General features: G+C 42.4%; 1 protein-coding gene across 1 annotated transcript in view; it reads left to right on the forward strand.

Annotated features, from left to right (window-relative positions):
* LOC149274541 (aldehyde oxidase 2-like) overlaps positions 1 to 17,849 on the forward strand; it is a 157,138-nt gene that overhangs the window by 119,219 nt on the left and 20,070 nt on the right. Inside the window, exons 26-27 of the mRNA XM_089505361.1 lie at positions 5,132 to 5,260; positions 6,909 to 6,983. Of these exons, the coding sequence (XP_089361487.1) occupies positions 5,132 to 5,260; positions 6,909 to 6,983 (204 nt within the window). The remainder of the gene's footprint in view (positions 1 to 5,131; positions 5,261 to 6,908; positions 6,984 to 17,849) is intronic.

Here is a 17,849-nt window from a genome sequence, read left to right on the forward strand (position 1 = left end):
GTATTTTGAGTTGGTTACTAATTTCTTCCTAGGAGGGGATTGCCTTTTCCAATATCTGGCAACGCATATTTTGCAAGGTAATAGTATATTTACTAATAAACAACCTATATGTTTAGTCATTTGAGGTAAGTCTATATGAAACAAAAATATCTGTGGTGTAAGGTAAATATTAATATGTGTAATCTCAGTAAAAGTTGAACTGACTTTTTCCTTCAATTTGTTAAGAACATAGCAATCCCACCATATGTGGGAATGTGTCCCTCTAGCTCCTAAGCAACTAAGCAACTAAATACCAACGGTGCACTAGTTTATAATATTGTTCCTGTAAGTTTAAGCAGTGGACTACTTTCCTAGTATTGTACCATGCCTTATACCAAATTTGGGGAGGGCCTCGAACGGGAGATCTCTTTCCCATTTTTGAATAGCTTTTGATTTTTCAGGGACTGGGGAGCTTGCTAACAGCTTTACACTATATTAGATTGAGGAATAACTGAAAAGAGCTCATCCCATTTATCTTGTTTCCTTAATGGATTAAATATCAAGACGTGTTTTATGCGCAAGTACGAAAATAACTCTTTATATGGTAAATTATATCGTATATGAATATCTGCAAATGGAATTATTTTTTGTCTTTCAGTAAAATCTGCGAGAGTATTAATCCCGCAAGGTTTCCAATTGAGGAATCTTTTCAGATCTTGTAGATAAAAGGAGAGTATTTCAGTTGGTGAGGATTCAGATAAAAAGGATGATAGGCCCTGAGCTTTTTGAATTCTAAATACCGATTTCAGTAGATCCTTCCTAAGGGAGCTCGAGATCTCCAATTTTATAATAATTTGCTGCCCATATTATTACACAATTAGAAAACTCACTGTGTTTTTAGATGAGTAATGAAAGCACTCTACCTCTTATGACATTGTTTTTTGTATGTTCATTGTTCTCACTTCCTACAGCTACTTGGTTACCATAGACATAGACCAGCTGATTTGAACATATGGTGATTTTGCTTATGGTAACCAGCCCACCTCCTTGAACCCATTTCAATGAAATCCCTGAATAATCCATGTCAAGTGGGGAAATGTGCGTCATGTTTTGGGTAAATAATTGATGGGATGGGGGTCTCTAGACTTTAGACTAGTGGAACAATTAAGTATTACCGTATTTGCTCGATTATAAGACGACCCCCCAAATCTGAATATTAATTTAGGAAAAAAAGAAAAAGCCTGAATATAAGACGACCCTATAGGAAAAAAGTTTTACCAGTAAATGTAAATTCATCTAAACTATTTTTTTTATAAAAGCTATGATTGAGAAAAATATTTTGGTTTTATTTCCTTCTATTTTCCAACCTGCTTCCCAGTTATGCACATCTGCCCCATAAATGCCTTATACCCCCTATATGCCACTGTGCCCCATGATATGCCTTTTAACCCTCTAAATGCCACTGTGCCCCATGATATGCCTTTTAACCCTATATGCCACTGTGCCCCATGATATGCCTTTTGACCCCCTATGTGCCACTCGGCCTCCAGAAATGCCTTATACCCCTATATGCCACTCTGGAATTTAGAGGGTTAAAAGGCATATTATGGGGAAGAGTGGCATATAGAGGGTTAAAAAGGCATTTCTGGAGGCAGAGTGGCATTAAGGGGGTTAAAAGGCATTTCAGAGAGCACTCTGCCTCCAGAAATGCCTTATGCCCCCCATTTAACACTCCCCTGCCAAACTTACCGGTGCTTCTGACTCCCCTGTCATGTAGCCGGGGCACCATGTAGATCCCACGCACTTGCGCTGCACGATCTACACGCTGCCCCGGCTACACACCGGGGACTCAGAAGTACCGGTAAGTGGGGCGGGGGGGGGGGGGAGACAGGAGGATCCAGGTCCCCTGCAGCTGCGGGGGATCTGGATCTTAGTCGTCTCATAGTCAGACCTATTTGAGGTCTGATTATTAGACGACCCCGATTATAAGACGAGGGGTATTTTTCAGAGCATTTGCTCTGAAAAAAACCTTGTCTTATAATCGAGCAAATACGGTATATAGTATAGTGTATAGCCACAAATTACACTGCTTAGACCTTTAGGGCAGACAACCTTCAAAGAACATTGTGAGCTATGCTTCTCATAGTTATTTAATATACGGCTCTGATGATATGGCAACCATTCTTTAATGAAGTTTGTACATGTTAGACAATCTCAAATATAATTACATTTTTGGGAAATTATGTGTTTAGTGTAAACTGTAAAATAGCTATCCTACTCACCAACAGATGACCACCCCACATTCAGATATATGTAAAGTACCCTCTCCTTCAGGGCGTTTCTTTAGCGCTAGGCATCTCATTAGAGGTTGCAGGGAGTTCCGTTCACACTCCCAAAGTGTTTAGTTTACACTTCCGGGGAGTCTTGTTCACGTTTGTTTGTTTCGCTGCACCTCATCTGGTCTCTCACCTCCCTGGGCGTCCCTCTCTGTGCCTCCTGACATTCTCACTCAGCATCCAACCCCTCCCTCCATCGTCTTTAGACTCCAACTTTCATTTCCTTTTCACCCGCTATTCTCGGCATGGGCAGCAGCTGTGGATGAATGGAGTGGGGCTCTTTTAGACAAAGCTGCTCGGCAGCTCTATTCGTTTCATGTGCAGGAAGGGGGTCTCGTTTAGGAAGAGCTGTTCAGCAGCTCTATTTGTTTCATGTGCAGGAAGGGGGAATCGTTTAGATAGAGTTGCTTTCCAGCTCTACTTATTTTATGTGCAGGGAGGGGTCATTTTCTATTTGTTTCATGCACAGGAAAGGAGGGAGGAAGGCTCATTCAGCTAGAGAAACTCTACTCATTTCATGTGCAGGGGGGTTAAGGGCATATAAAAAAACAAAACAAAACCCTACATTCAGCTCTACCTTTTTGCCAGAATACATAGTGGGCATACAAAATAAGGTTTCATTGCCTTACCCTGAATAGGAGTAGGTTTTTTCTTTGTGTGTTTGATTTGGTGCAATAAAAGCCTGGAAATATATTGGGTCTCCTACTGTCCCCGCTGCACTAGAAGTGTCCTAGCAGCAGTGGCAGTGGCAGGGGGTCAGAGGGGGCCATGGCGCCCCTACATCATGCTGTGCCCCCCCGATTGAAATGTCGGTTTGTTGTTTTTGTTGCAGCCCGGAAGAAGCACTAGATGCCGAGGAGAGAGAGGGGCGTCAAGAGGTCTCTCAAGTTTTTAGCAACCGCTTGGCGCCTCTCACTCTCCTCCGCGAGGCACAGTGTCATAAATCTACTCACCCTCTCCCCGGCTCCAGCGACGACAGAACGCAGTGTCGGGTTTCCTCTCAGCCTCTGCTCGCCGACACAGACACGAGCAGAGGCTGCGTGCAGGCACGCCCCCTCCGTTGCCAGCAGAGACCAGCAGGGGGGAGGACGCGTTCTCAGGTTACTATGGGGACGCGTCCACTCCCTCCTGCTGCAGATAGACGCCGGCTTCGTAGAAGTTGTGTACGCGTTGCTATGACAACACGTGTCTCCGTATGACGTCATTTTGGCGCCAAATTCAAACTATAAAAACCCCTTCCGCTGAGAAATCATTGCTCAAGTATCAAGCTAATTATTGCCTCTGTACCTAAGCGTTCCTGATTGATTCTACCTGTGTACCAGACCCTTCTTTGTTATTTTTGACCTACGTTCCTTGCTGCCTGCCCCGACCATTGCGTGTGACCTGACCTTGTTTCTGGATTTTCCCTTTTTTGGACCTCGCCTCGGACTTTGTGGTAGCCATCTGTTATTAGGAGCCATCTACCTTTTTGGCTCACGGGTCAGCCGTGATACACAGGTAGCGTGTTTATGGGACAAAGATGTCATATGCTGGGCTGTTTGGGGACAACGATTGCAAATCCTATGTGTGTTATCTGCGTGCTGGTCAGGTTCTATGTGGGCAGTGTTGACTCCAGGGCTGGCTTTGGGGTGTGCAACCTGTGATCTATGCCTGAAATTTAGGCAGTTTTATCTATACCTTTAATGCGGAGATTTTGTGCGAATTCCAATTGATCTATACCTGCAAAGCTGGGTTTTTGTGTTATTCTGTTGATCTATATCTGCTATGCTATGTTTCCATACATTATTTATGTATACCTGCAAATACGGGGCTTGTTTGTCTTATTCAGTTGATGGATATCTGCAAATCTGTTTTCATGTATTTTTTATTTGATCTATACCTTCAGTGCTGAGTTTACATGTGATTTCCAGTTGATCTTTAACTGCAATGCTGGGTTTGTGTGTTCTGTTGATCTATACCCGCTCTGCTATGTTCCCATACATTATTTGTGTATACCTGCAAATACAGAGTTTTTATGTCTTATTCAGTTGATCTACACATGCACGTGCTGTTGACATGTGTTTATTTGATCTATACCTGAACTGCAGGAATTAAGTAATGGAGAGGTATGGCTTAGTGGATGAGGGACAAAGGGACTCTGGGGATAAGTACAGGGGAGAAAAAAGTGTGGGAAATATTTTGGCGATAGCAGAGGGAGTGGTTGCATGCTAGGGCACGTGGAGCCTTCCTGAGGTCCAATTGTTTTCAATATTAAATATATTGGTAACAGGGTCTAATATATATATATATATTGGCAGCAGAGGCCAATATTAATATATATCTATATATCCGCAGCAGGGTCTAATATTAAAGAATAAAAAACAATTGCCAGTCCAGCTGTTAATTTGAAATCATATTTCAATCACGGTCTTTACTTCAAAGAGATAAGTATATATTATGTATGGTAGTTAAAAATGCACATCTAAGACATATCTAACATATATATATAGTGTATATGTAGCGTTTTATATGTAGCGTTTTATAATTGCCCCCCCACTTTGGTCCCTGTCCCCCCATGTGCCCCCCCCCCTAAATATGAAAGCTGGAGATGCCACTGACTAGCAGGTACCTTACTACAATATACAGATAGTTAGTTTGGCCTGGGAGTCTGTCCGTGACACACATTGATTTCAGCACTGTCTCATATTTGGGCATCAGACAACCCTATCACCAATATCTGTCTTTATTAGGCATTATACTTTTTGTTTAAGAATATTTAATACAACAATAGCTACTTTCTTGCAGCTCCAATTACCTTCATACAACTCTCTTCTTAGGTGGCAAGCAGGGAGCTAAAGATACCAATGTCCTACATCTATATCTGTGAGACCACCACCTCATCTGTCCCAAATTCCATTGCCTCGGCAGGTAGCATTGGAACGGATGTATATGGCATCGCTGTCAAGGTAATGAATGTGTCCATCATTTTGATGAAACAAGCATACACTATCTTTGGCCTATTAACCTGCTTCTGACAGTTTCCATCTTACATTAAATGTACACCCAGAGGTACCTGCTTTATAATCTAACTTTGTTTAATCTTATTTTTAATAGTCTTTTTTTAGTTTGTACACTCACTTTATTAAGTACACCTGTCCAATTGCTTGTTAACACAAACAGCTAATCAGCCAATCACATGGCAGCAACTCAATGCATTTCGGCATGTAGACGTGGTCAAGTAAACTTGCTGAAGTTCAAACTGAGCATCAGAATGGGGCAGAAAGGGGATTTAAGTGACTTTGAACGTGGCATGTTTATCGGTGCCAGACGGGCTGGTCTAAGTATTTTAGAAACTACTGGGATTTTCACTCGCAACCATCTCTAGGATTTACAGGGAATGGTCAGAAAATATCCAGTGAGCGGCAGTTGTGTGGACGAAAATGCCTTGTTGATGTTAGAAGAGAATGGGCAGACTGGTTCAAGTATATATGCCGATGTGTTTTGTGGTTTGTTTTCTAATGCATAACAGACAAAGTTAAAAGAAATTTAAAAGATCATTTCCTTTAGTCTTCTCATTGATTATTCCTATAATGCCTGATTTTTCAGCCTAATAGCTGATCTCATTTTAAAGTTTCCTGTTCAATGGCCAGAAGTGACAATATTGATGTGATAAGACACCCCACACCCACAGATGGTATCTTGCTATCGTATGATTGTTACTTCAAAGGAAGAAGGTTGCTCGTTCACCAATTAGTCTGTCTTATGTTTAAAATCTCTAAATATCTAAAAGGGTGTCTCCTTTGTATTTGTTTTCTCCCTATTAATATATGCCCCCAGCTGCCATTTTCAATAACATTACATGGTGAATTCAGTGGTTGTCCATCTCTGAAAAATGATCTGTTGAGCTTTATTATTGAGTCTCAGCTACCCAGAAACACTCCTATTCACTAAACTGTAACTGCTTACATGTTTCCTTGCAAGTGTATGCAAGTTTTAAAAAGCGTTGTTTCACTAACCTGCAAGTTGAAGATGCGAGTTGAAACTTAGTTCTTACCGGTAAATTTTACTTCACAACCCTAAAGGATTGCAAGGGGACTTTTAAACCCCTCCCCATGCTATACAGGTAAATAAAAAGGTGGGTCTTCCGGGCCAACTGACCCGGTGCATGGTTGGTGGGTGGTAGTACAAGAAACCTGGGGTATTTGGCCCTCGAAAGAGAGTTTATTTTGAGCCAAGTTGGAATGTGGAGAAAAGATGTCCCCAAAGGTTAAAATATACAGGGATCGCTCTATACCAACCAGCAAGTCAGTAGGGTTCTCCCCCATGGCGTGTTAAACAGCCGATTCTATGGTGCAACCATGTAGAAAGACAGTACTGACTTGTTGGGCAGTGGATTGGGTAGCTTATGTTTTGTTTTTAAATAACTGCTTTTAAGAATTTATGATTTAAAGACTAGCAGAGTCGCTATAGCAAATTCGAATATGCATGACGGTTTATGCACAACATGAACCAATATGTATGAATATTTGAAAGGTCCTTTGACCTTAATGTTAGGACATTACTACCATATATTATCTCTACCTTACAGTCATTAGTCTATTCTTCTGTTTGTAGAATGCCTGTGAAACACTTTGCAAGAGATTGGAACCCATCATTCTCCAGAATCCTTGTGGCACATGGGAAGAATGGGTAAGAAAACGCTTCCTTTTTGCATTTAAATATTGAAGGAAATGGGGGTGTAATGTACAAAAAGTGCAAGTGAAAATGTTTCCGGTAGAACAGACATGTATCTCTTTGTAAATATTCATTAAAGAATAATAATATTGAATATATTTACAAACTGACACAAGAGTAAGAGGATATGGTGGGAGACATCTGACAGCAGGAATATGGCCATGAAAGATGATGTAGATGTAGGCATGAACAGTGGCGGATCTACCGGGGTCGCAGGGGTCGCGACTGCGACCGGGCCCCGGCGGCAGGGGGGCCCAAGCCAAGGGGCCGCCCGAAATCTTTTTTACGTTTTTTTTGTTTTTTTTTTAAATAAGGCAGGGGCGTCCAACATGAGACCTCGAGGTGCGGCCCGCGTAAGATCGGCAGCCAGGGCAACCGATCTTACACGAGCCGCACCTCAAGCCCTGCTACTTACTTGTGGGAGGGTCTTCTGGACAGCACAGAGGAAGCGGAGTTCACGTGACATCCTACTTCCTCTGTGCTTTAGCAGAGAAGGCAGAGGGAGGCCGCGCCCCCTGCTGAAGTCTGTGAGCGGCATCGAGGGAGCTGCGCTGCAGGTAAGGGGGTGGGGAGGGTGTTTGAATGAGTGTGTGTGATTGAGGGAATGAATCTGTGAATTAATGATTATATGAATAAATGAGTGTGTGTGTGTGTGTGTGATAGCATGGATGTGTAAGTGCTGGAACCTAGGCATGATGGGACTGTGATTGCTGTTAGCAATCACACTCCTATCATGCCAAGTCAGCCAGTACATGCTGAAACCTGGCCAGCTGCCCCACTTGTGTAGTGATGCTGCCAGCAGTATGGGGTCTGCACTTACAGCCACCCTGTACCAGCATGTACTGGCTGAATTGGCATGATAGGAGTGTGATTGCTAACAGCAATCACAGTCCCATAATGCCTAGGTTCCAGCATTTACTGGATGGATGTGTAAGTGCTGGAACCTAGGCATGATGGGACTGTGATTGCTGTTAGCAATCACACTCCTATCATGCCAAGTCAGACAGTACATGCTGAAACCTGGCTAGCTGCCCCCCTTGTGTATTGATGCTGCCAGCAGTATGGGGTCTGCACATCACTTACAACCATCCTGTACCAGCGTGTATTGGCTGACTTGGCATGATAGGAGTGTGATTGCTAACAGCAATCACAGTCCCATCATGCCTAGGTTCCAGCATTTACTGGATGGATGTGTAAGTGCTGGAACCTAGGCATGATGGGACTGTGACTACTGTTAGCAATCACACTCCTATCATGCCAAGTCAGCCAGTACATGCTGAAACCTAGCTACCTGCCCCCCTTGTGTAGTGATGCTGCCAGCAGTATGGGGTCTGCACATCACTTACAGCCACCCTGTACCAGCATGTAATGGCTGACTTGGCATGATAGGAGTGTGATTGCTAACAGCAATCACAGCGAGCACAGTCCCATCATGCCTAGGTACCAGCATTTACTGGTTGCCTAGGCTAACAGCAATCACACTCCTATCATGCCAAGTCATATTGCTAATTTTGTCCAATTGCGTGTTACCTACTTTTATTAAACATGTGAGTTTTTATTATTATTTTTAAAGGTGGGGGTCATTTTCGGTTTTGGCTAAGTGAACCCTGAATGTTTTGGTCCAGAATTTTCATTTTAGTTCATCCCTAGAATAAATCTAGGGAATCCTGAATTTGTAGTCGCAAAACTTTCAAGGCCCAGAAATCAGTGAGAGGAAGAGTAAAGGTTTTGTGTCATTTTACTTTATTTTAATCTGCATATTTTATTAAAGGCCATATTTTTTGTCACAGTGAAAAATGAGTGCGGCCCGCGCACGTATACAATTCTGATGAAGTGGCCCACTGCAGAAAAAACTTGGACACCCCTGGATTATGCCCTTTGTACATGCGCCCCTTTTTCTTTGATTATGATTCAATATGTAAATTGAATTTGTTGAATTAGTTGAAAAAAAAATTGTTGGGTAAAAATCATGTTTTTTGGGGGGGGTGAGGGGGTGGGGGGGCCCTTAACAGATTCTCGCACCCGGGCCCTGAGGCGTCTAGTTACGCCCCTGGGCATGAAGCCTACATCTACACAGGCAGGCTTCCCTAAAGAAGAGTTTTTTTGAAGAATAAGAGACTAGGAGAGAAACAGATAATCCAGAGTATGTAATTTCAAAGGATAGGGGAAGCCCTTAAGAAGCCCTGTATCTCTGCATGAGCGGTACAAATTAAAGCAGGGGAAAGAGGAAGATCAAAGAGATCAGGTAAGTGAGCATTTGGAGTTTGGTGGAGGGACTTAGGTAGGAAAAGAGCTATGAATCTTGAAGCAGGAAGATGGATCCGCGATGCCCTCTAATGGTTGAATAGCTAGTCTTGTAGCAGTGAGCCAGGAACAGCTGGTTTGGTTATAAGCAGTGGCAACTCTATGAACAATATATAGGGTGGGTTCCACCACTAAATCATGTCACTGAAAAAAACAAAATAATATGCAATGATACCTTTTTATTGGATTAACTTCTTCAGGTGTTGCTTCAGACCTGAGAAAGTCAAGAAAAGTATCGAAAGCTTTTCTTTATAGTTTACAAATAAGTACAGAGACAGAGCGGCAGGCTCTTGCGCTGCCTGGTTGCTGTGAGCAGAGCTGTAGCTAGCTCCTTTTGCGCCTGAGGCAAGAATGTTATATTGTGCTCCCTCAGCTATTTTTTTTACAGAGTTTATTTTATTGGCACTGCCCTTGTCACACTGCCTTTACACACACCTGCCCATAAACACACATATACACATACACTGCCCTTACACACTTTATTTTACAAAGACTTGCCCATAAGTACACACATACGCTGACATTACACACGACTGCCCACACACAATGCCTTTACACACACCTGCCCATAAACACACATATATAGAGACTTCCAGGAGGCGGGCCATTGAGATGACTGCTTTTTAATCGTGCTCCTCATCTTCAGCCTATTGATTCATCAATATTGGTGGAAAGGATGAAGAGTATTCTTGACACAGTGATTCATATGGACCAGATAGGTTTTGTTCCGGGCAGATCCTCATGTTATAACACAAGAAGAATAAAAGACATTTTACCAGGTTGGGGGGTCCCTTGCTGATCGTGGTGGTCGATGCAGAGAAGGCGTTCTATCAGATCAGCTGGAGATTCCTAAGCCGATCCCTGCTAAAATTTGGAATACAGGGATGGATGCATAGGGCGATCCTATCCTTGTATTTGGATCCAATGGACAGAGTAGTTGGCCTGAACATCTGTTCCCCATGGTTCCAGTTGAGAAACGGCACCCATCAGGGGTGCCCACTATCTCCACTTTTATATATATTATCAATGGAGCCTTTGGCAATCAATATTAGAAACAATGATAGTATCAAGGGATACCAAACTAAAATAAGAAACCTAAAAGTCAGTATGTATGCGGACAACGTATTAATCACACTGACGGATCCAGTGGAGTCCTTAAAATACCTGATGGAGGAATTCAGATTGTATAGCACAGTATCGAACTATAAGATGAATATAACAAAAACTGTATTGTTGGGGAAAAACTTAGGAGTATAAGGGAGAGGACCAACCCTATGAGTTCACCTGGGCCAAACGAGGCCTTAGTTACCTGGGTATTTATATAACTAGAGATGTTAAGAGGACAATGGAAGTTAACGTCCTGAAACTAATGCAATATACAAACCCCCAACTATAGTATTGGCAAAAAATATAACTATCTTGGTGGGGAACTGTCAGATTGGTTTAAGGCACAACTGAATACAGCAAGAGTAATACACTCTCTAAACCTATTGGAGACTCAATATAAAGTCTCCAATAGATGGTACTTAGTGCCAACTAGAATTAAGAAAATGTATCCATCTTGCTCCTCTAGTTGCTAGAGGTGTAATAACCAGGAGGGATCTTACCTCCATATTTGGTGGGGGTGTGAGGAGAAAAGAAAAGTTTGGCAGCGAGTCTTTGACTTGATAGAATTTTAAACAAATGCTAAATTAAGAAGATCACCGGAAGTGGCTTTATTACATTTAAATTGACCAAAGATAGGAAAGAGAGACATCCTTCTAATAACCCAGTGTCTGGTAGCAACAAAGATCATAATTGCCCGCAACTGAAAACAACCCTTGACACCTCTGTGGATACATTTAGTCGATCAGCTAGTTTTCCAGATTAGAATGGAGAGAGCAATAAATTGGCCATATTTAAATTCCCCCAACTCATATAAAATGTGGGACTATTGGGTTAACAGTGGATGATCTGACCAGAAGTGTGCAACTATCTTTTTTTTATTTTTTATTAAGCTATATATGTGGGACATGTTCCTTTATAGATCCTTTCACCAGCGCCATAGATAATTACGTTTGTCATAAGTTTGTCATAAGTTTGTCATATGTACACCCCTCACATTTTTGTAAATATTTTATGATATCTGTTCATGTGACAACACTGAAGAAATGACTCTCTGCTACAATGTAAAGTAGTGAGTGTACAGCCTGAATAACAGTGTAAATTTGCTGTTCCCTTAAAAATAACTCAACACGCAGCCATTAATGTCGAAACCTTGGCAACTAAAGTGAGTAAATGCATCTATATGTATCTGTCTGTTATTATTTATGTACTCTATTTTTATACTGGGAAAAAAAAAATATATATATAAAAAAAAAAGATAGGTAAAAGGTACGGCAGGGTTTTAGGTAGGTTGGGTCTGGGTTTGTGGTTCTTAATATTTTTATGTTTCTTTTTTTCCCACGCTATCTGGCGCATTTCGTGGCGCCTTCTTTTTTTTTGCCCTCTCATTATCGTATTTGCCTGATTATAAGACGACCCCCCAAAATCTGAATATTAATTTATGAAAAAAGAAAAAGCTTAAATATAAGATGACACCATAGGAAAAAAAGTTTTACCAGTAAATGTTAATTCATGTAAACTATGTGAACAATTGTTTGTTAATAAAAGCTATGATTGAGAAAAATAGGGGGTTAAAAGGCATATTATGGGGAAGAGTGGCATATAGGGAGGTATAAGGCATTTCAGAAGGCAGAGTGCCATATAGAGGGTTAAAAGGCATTTCTGGAGGCAGAGTGGCATTAAGGAGGTTAAAAGGCATTTCACAGAGCACTCTGCCTCCAGAAATGCCTTATGCCCCCCATTTAACACTCCCTCCTCCAAACTTACCGGTGTTTCTGAGTCCCCGGTGCTTAGTCCGGGCAGCGTGTAGAGTGGAAGTTGTCTACGCGAATCGAGTAGAGCTCTATACGCTGCCCGGACTAAGCACCGGGGACTCAGAAGCACCGGTAAGTTGGGGGGGCATAACATAGGAGGATCCAGGTCCCCTGCATCTGAGTCCCTGGTGCTTAGTCCGGGGAGCGTGTAGAGCTCTACGCGATTCACGTAGATAGAGCTCTACACGCTGCCCGGACTAAGCACCGGGGACTCAGAAGCACCGGTAAGTTGGTGGGGCATAACACAGGAGGATCCAGGTCCCCTGCATCTGAGTCACCGGTGCTTAGTCCGGGCAGTGTGTAGAGCTCTACGCGGTTCTCGTAGATAGAGCTGTACACGCTGCCTGGACTAAGCACCGGGGACTCAGAAGCACCGGTAAGTTGGGGGGGGCATAACACAGGAGGATCCAGGTCCCCTGCATCGCTGCGGGGGATCTGGATCTTAGTCTCATAGTCATACCTATTTGAGGTCTGATTATAAGGCGACCCCGATTATAAGACGAGGGATATTTTTTAGAGCATTTACTCTGGAAAAAACCTTGTCTTATAATCGAGCAAATACGGTAGTTAGGTGTGGGTTATAGTTAGGTTGGGAGGTTGGGTTGGGCTCATAGGGCTGCAGGAAGAGGTCAAAACTCCAGCACTGCATAACTTGGTTACGGATTAGCTCCCCAAGACCTTGGGGGTTGCGTGTTCTCAGGGCCAGCTGGTAATCGAACGTGTCCACCGTGTGGGACGGGAACCGGCCTCTTCCACCGCACGCCCCAGGGCTGTGCTGGATTATACTGACAAGGTGAAAATATTAGAGCTGTACAGAAATGCCTCCTCCTTCCATTACAATAACCATAAACTTCTACTTTATCAAGACTTTTCGGCTACAGTATCGGCCAAGAGGCGTCAGTTCTGAGCTCTGAGCTGCATGACAAAAGAGTGAAGTTTGCTCTCCTTTATCTGGCGAGACTCAAGATTTTTCATGAAGAGAAACCTTACTTTTTTGACAGTCCGACAGAGGCATCTGATTTTCTATTAGGCGCTGCTGTACCTTCTATCTCTCCGGCCGAGGATCCTGCAAAGTTTGTGAACCCTTCCCCTCCCTGTCCCGACTCTGTCTCGTTCTTCTCCACGTACCTCTCCTAGGTCCAGGGTTCTGTAAAGGTGGTGATTGTTTTGAGATTCAGGCTTGGATCCTGGGTCTTCTTAAAAGTGATGTTCTTCTGATGTTTTTCCTCTTTTTGTTTCTCTTTTATGTTTATTTGTTTTGGTTTGTTGTCTGGCGTGGAGTTCTAAACACTATGTTTTGGTTTATAAACACAAAATGGGAAAAGTGTAATTATCTATCGCTATGTGTCATATATATGTGCACTAGTATGTGGATACCGTGGGGGGCTCACTGGGACTCCCCTGGGTCACTGGTTTCCGGCTGGTTGCTAGCTTCTCGAATACTACAGGGCATCGGTTGAGGGCCCACCTCATGTTAATCTGTTCACATGACACAATCTAGTTGTGGCAACAGTTCCTTATCCTTTTTGCGCCTATTGTCATGGAATGTAGAAGGCTTAAATACTCCAAATAAGAAGTTTCCTGGTCACCATAAGCATTTACACCCAGATGTTATATACCTTCAGGAGACACAATGGTGTGACCCTGTTCATAATATCTTGAAAGTGCCTTGGCTCAGCGAGTGCTATTCTGCCATGTCTGTCAAAAAGTCCAGGGGGGTTTCCATTTGTTTTCTAAGAGGCTACCTTTTTTGTGGTTGAATCTGTAACTAGAGATCCGGATGGCAGATACCTTATCCTTACTGACAAACTATATAGTGAAACATTTACGTTGGTTAATTTCTATGCCCCGTCGCCTGGACAACTTGTTTTTTTGACCAAGGTCTATGAGCTTTTACTGGGAATGTCTGCTCTTAATATTATCCTAGGGGGTGATTTCAACCTAGTGGCAAATTCTACCTTGGATATCTCTGGGAGATCTGCTCATTCGGCCGGGGTGTCATCCCTGCCTATGTTGGAACATTTTTCTTCAAAGGAAGGGTAGATATATCTTACTCCGATTGACAGACAGTATACTTTCTATTCTCACCCACATGACTCATTTTCCAGAATTGACTATTTGTATGTTCCGGAATTACTTTTGCATTGTCTGCTAGATGCCAAAGTCGGCCAAATAGTGGTTTCAGACCATGCTCCCATTTGGACGGATGTTCGGTTGCACGTTTCCTACCAGACTTCTCGCAATTGACAGTTTCCTAGCTATCTATTGCGAAGTAGAATGATTTTGTAGATGATAATCATGTCCCTTTGGACAACCCAGATTTATTCTGAGGGGCATCTAAACCTGTAATGAGGGGACACATTATCGCTTATGTGAAGAGGCGCAGGAGGGAGGCTGAGGCAAGGTTGACTCAATTAACTTTCCCAGACATATGTTGCTCATAAAACTTTCAATACACCCCACACGGCAGAGGTTTATAAGGAGACTAAATCACTTTATGAGGCTTGGGCTACCGAAAAAGCTCAACTTTCTCATAATTATGGTAGGATTGCCTTTTTTTCGATGGGGTTCATCGGTCTGGTAATCTTCTGGCTAATCTAGGCAGACACTCTATATCAGCCCATCGTCCTATTGTTCAAGTTTCCAACACCGCCCAAGCGGTGATATCAGACCCTAATAGTATCACGCAATTATTTGCGGACTATTTTGAGAATTTCCGTAAAGAAGACCCTGCTGATTTGAATATGGTTTCTCATATTTTTCAGAGGGCTAATATTCATAAATTATCTGCGGATGGGAAAAACTTGCTGAAACAAACACGGAAAAGAAAAAATGTCGGTGCGCTAAGCTAGTCTCAGGCTCAAATAATACAAATATGTAATACGAGGCCTACCAAACAGGTGTAAGCATGCAGCAAGAAACAGTGTATTGGCTGTACAATGTATACAAAAAACAAAAACTGTCTGCGCTTCTTACCCTAATAAAGTTGGCAACAAATATATAAACATAATATAAATGAGAGGTTTTGGTTATATGAATTGGCCAAAGCATAATTAAGCTCACCCGCCACGTCAAGGCACACTCTCAATAGGGTGAGAACCTACTCTCACTTCCTACATAGTGGACACACAAAGCAGTTTATACTGCTACCAAAACCTTATTAATGTGTTGGGGGAGGTGCAATTAAACCTCCTCCCCATTAACCCCTGGACAGCAAGCTGCAACCAGACTGATGAGGAGCCAACAACCTCAAATATGTGCAAACAGGGAAAAGAAAAAATGTCGGTGCGCTAAGCTAGTCTCAGGCTCAAATAATACAAATATGTAATACGAGGCCTACCAAACAGGTGTAAGCATGCAGCAAGAAACAGTGTATTGGCTGTACAATGTATACAAAAAACAAAAACTGTCTGCGCTTCTTACCCTAATAAAGTTGGCAACAAATATATAAACATAATATAAATGAGAGGCTTTGGTTATATGAATTGGCCAAAGCATAATTAAGCTCACCCGCCACGTCAAGGCACACTCTCAATAGGGTGAGAACCTACTCTCACTTCCTACATAGTGGACACACAAAGCAGTTTATACTGCTACCAAAACCTTATTAATGTGTTGGGGGAGGTGCAATTAAACCTCCTCCCCATTAACCCCTGGACAGCAAGCTGCAACCAGACTGATGAGGAGCCAACAACCTCAAATATGTGCAAACAGGGAAAAGAAAAAATGTCGGTGCGCTAAGCTAGTCTCAGGCTCAAATAATACAAATATGTAATACGAGGCCTACCAAACAGGTGTAAGCATGCAGCAAGAAACAGTGTATTGGCTGTACAATGTATACAAAAAACAAAAACTGTCTGCGCTTCTTACCCTAATAAAGTTGGCAACAAATATATAAACATAATATAAATGAGAGGTTTTGGTTATATGAATTGGCCAAAGCATAATTAAGCTCACCCGCCACGTCAAGGCACACTCTCAATAGGGTGAGAACCTACTCTCACTTCCTACATAGTGGACACACAAAGCAGTTTATACTGCTACCAAAACCTTATTAATGTGTTGGGGGAGGTGCAATTAAACCTCCTCCCCATTAACCCCTGGACAGCAAGCTGCAACCAGACTGATGAGGAGACAACAACCTCAAATATGTGCAAACAGGGAAAAGAAAAAATGTCGGTGCGCTAAGCTAGTCACAGGCTCAAATAATACAAATATGTAATACGAGGCCTACCAAACAGGTGTAAGCATGCAGCAAGAAACAGTGTATTGGCTGTACAATGTATACAAAAAACAAAAACTGTCTGCGCTTCTTACCCTAATAAAGTTGGCAACAAATATATAAACATAATATAAATGAGAGGTTTTGGTTATATGAATTGGCCAAAGCATAATTAAGCTCACCCGCCACGTCAAGGCACACTCTCAATAGGGTGAGAACCTACTCTCACTTCCTACATAGTGGACACACAAAGCAGTTTATACTGCTACCAAAACCTTATTAATGTGTTGGGGGAGGTGCAATTAAACCTCCTCCCCATTAACCCCTGGACAGCAAGCTGCAACCAGACTGATGAGGAGCCAACAACCTCAAATATGTGCAAACAGGGAAAAGAAAAAATGTCGGTGCGCTAAGCTAGTCTCAGGCTCAAATAATACAAATATGTAATACGAGGCCTACCAAACAGGTGTAAGCATGCAGCAAGAAACAGTGTATTGGCTGTACAATGTATACAAAAAACAAAAACTGTCTGCGCTTCTTACCCTAATAAAGTTGGCAACAAATATATAAACATAATATAAATGAGAGGTTTTTTGTTTTTTGAAACAAACACGCACCTGGAAATTTCTGCTGTTATTAAAACTCTTAACCACATATTTACCGGCGCATCTTGCCGAGATTTATAATCGTTTTCTGTCAGGGAATAACCCCCCACACGGAGTTTACAGCTTCCAGAATTATTGAACTCCCCAAACCGAATAGAGATCCTGCATCGATCTCTTCCTACAGACCTATTTCCTTATTAAATAGCTGAAATTATGGCTGCTCAATTTCAACCTATCATGATGAAGATTATCTCCCCTTCCCAGACATGTTTTGTGAAGGGTCGCCATTCTAACCAGAATGTCAGGAATGTAATTGCGGCTATCGCGGCCTCCAAATTACAAACAAAAGGTCTATAATAATTAGTTGTGATGCGGATAAGGCCTTTGATAGAATCTCCTGGTCTTAGCTTGTCCATTTTTTTAAAATTTCACCGTTTTGATCTGGCTGCTGCTCCAGGGAAAAGTTCACAAATTTAGTACAGGGCTGGATCCAATCCACTGCAATGCGATAGTGGATCAAGAGTAGGAAGGTTAGGTAGAAGGATTGAACTTGATGGACTTAGGACTTTTTTCAACCTTATCTAACTATGTAACCTCTGCTGCTGCTCAGCACTTCCGCTAGGGTTTCTATGACCGAGTGCCGGCGTGATATGCACTTCCGGTGCTCCATCATAGAAGCCCCAACGAAAGTGCTGTGTAGCAGCGGAGGTTGTCAACGCACATTGCGCAGACGTTCCCCAGCTGCCCCTACTAGACACCTCACTAGATGCCA

This window comes from Sceloporus occidentalis, unplaced genomic scaffold, assembly GCF_023333645.1.
Source record: "Sceloporus occidentalis isolate IW3139 unplaced genomic scaffold, rSceOcc1.0.p SCAF_326, whole genome shotgun sequence".
Lineage (NCBI taxonomy): Eukaryota > Metazoa > Chordata > Lepidosauria > Squamata > Phrynosomatidae > Sceloporus > Sceloporus occidentalis.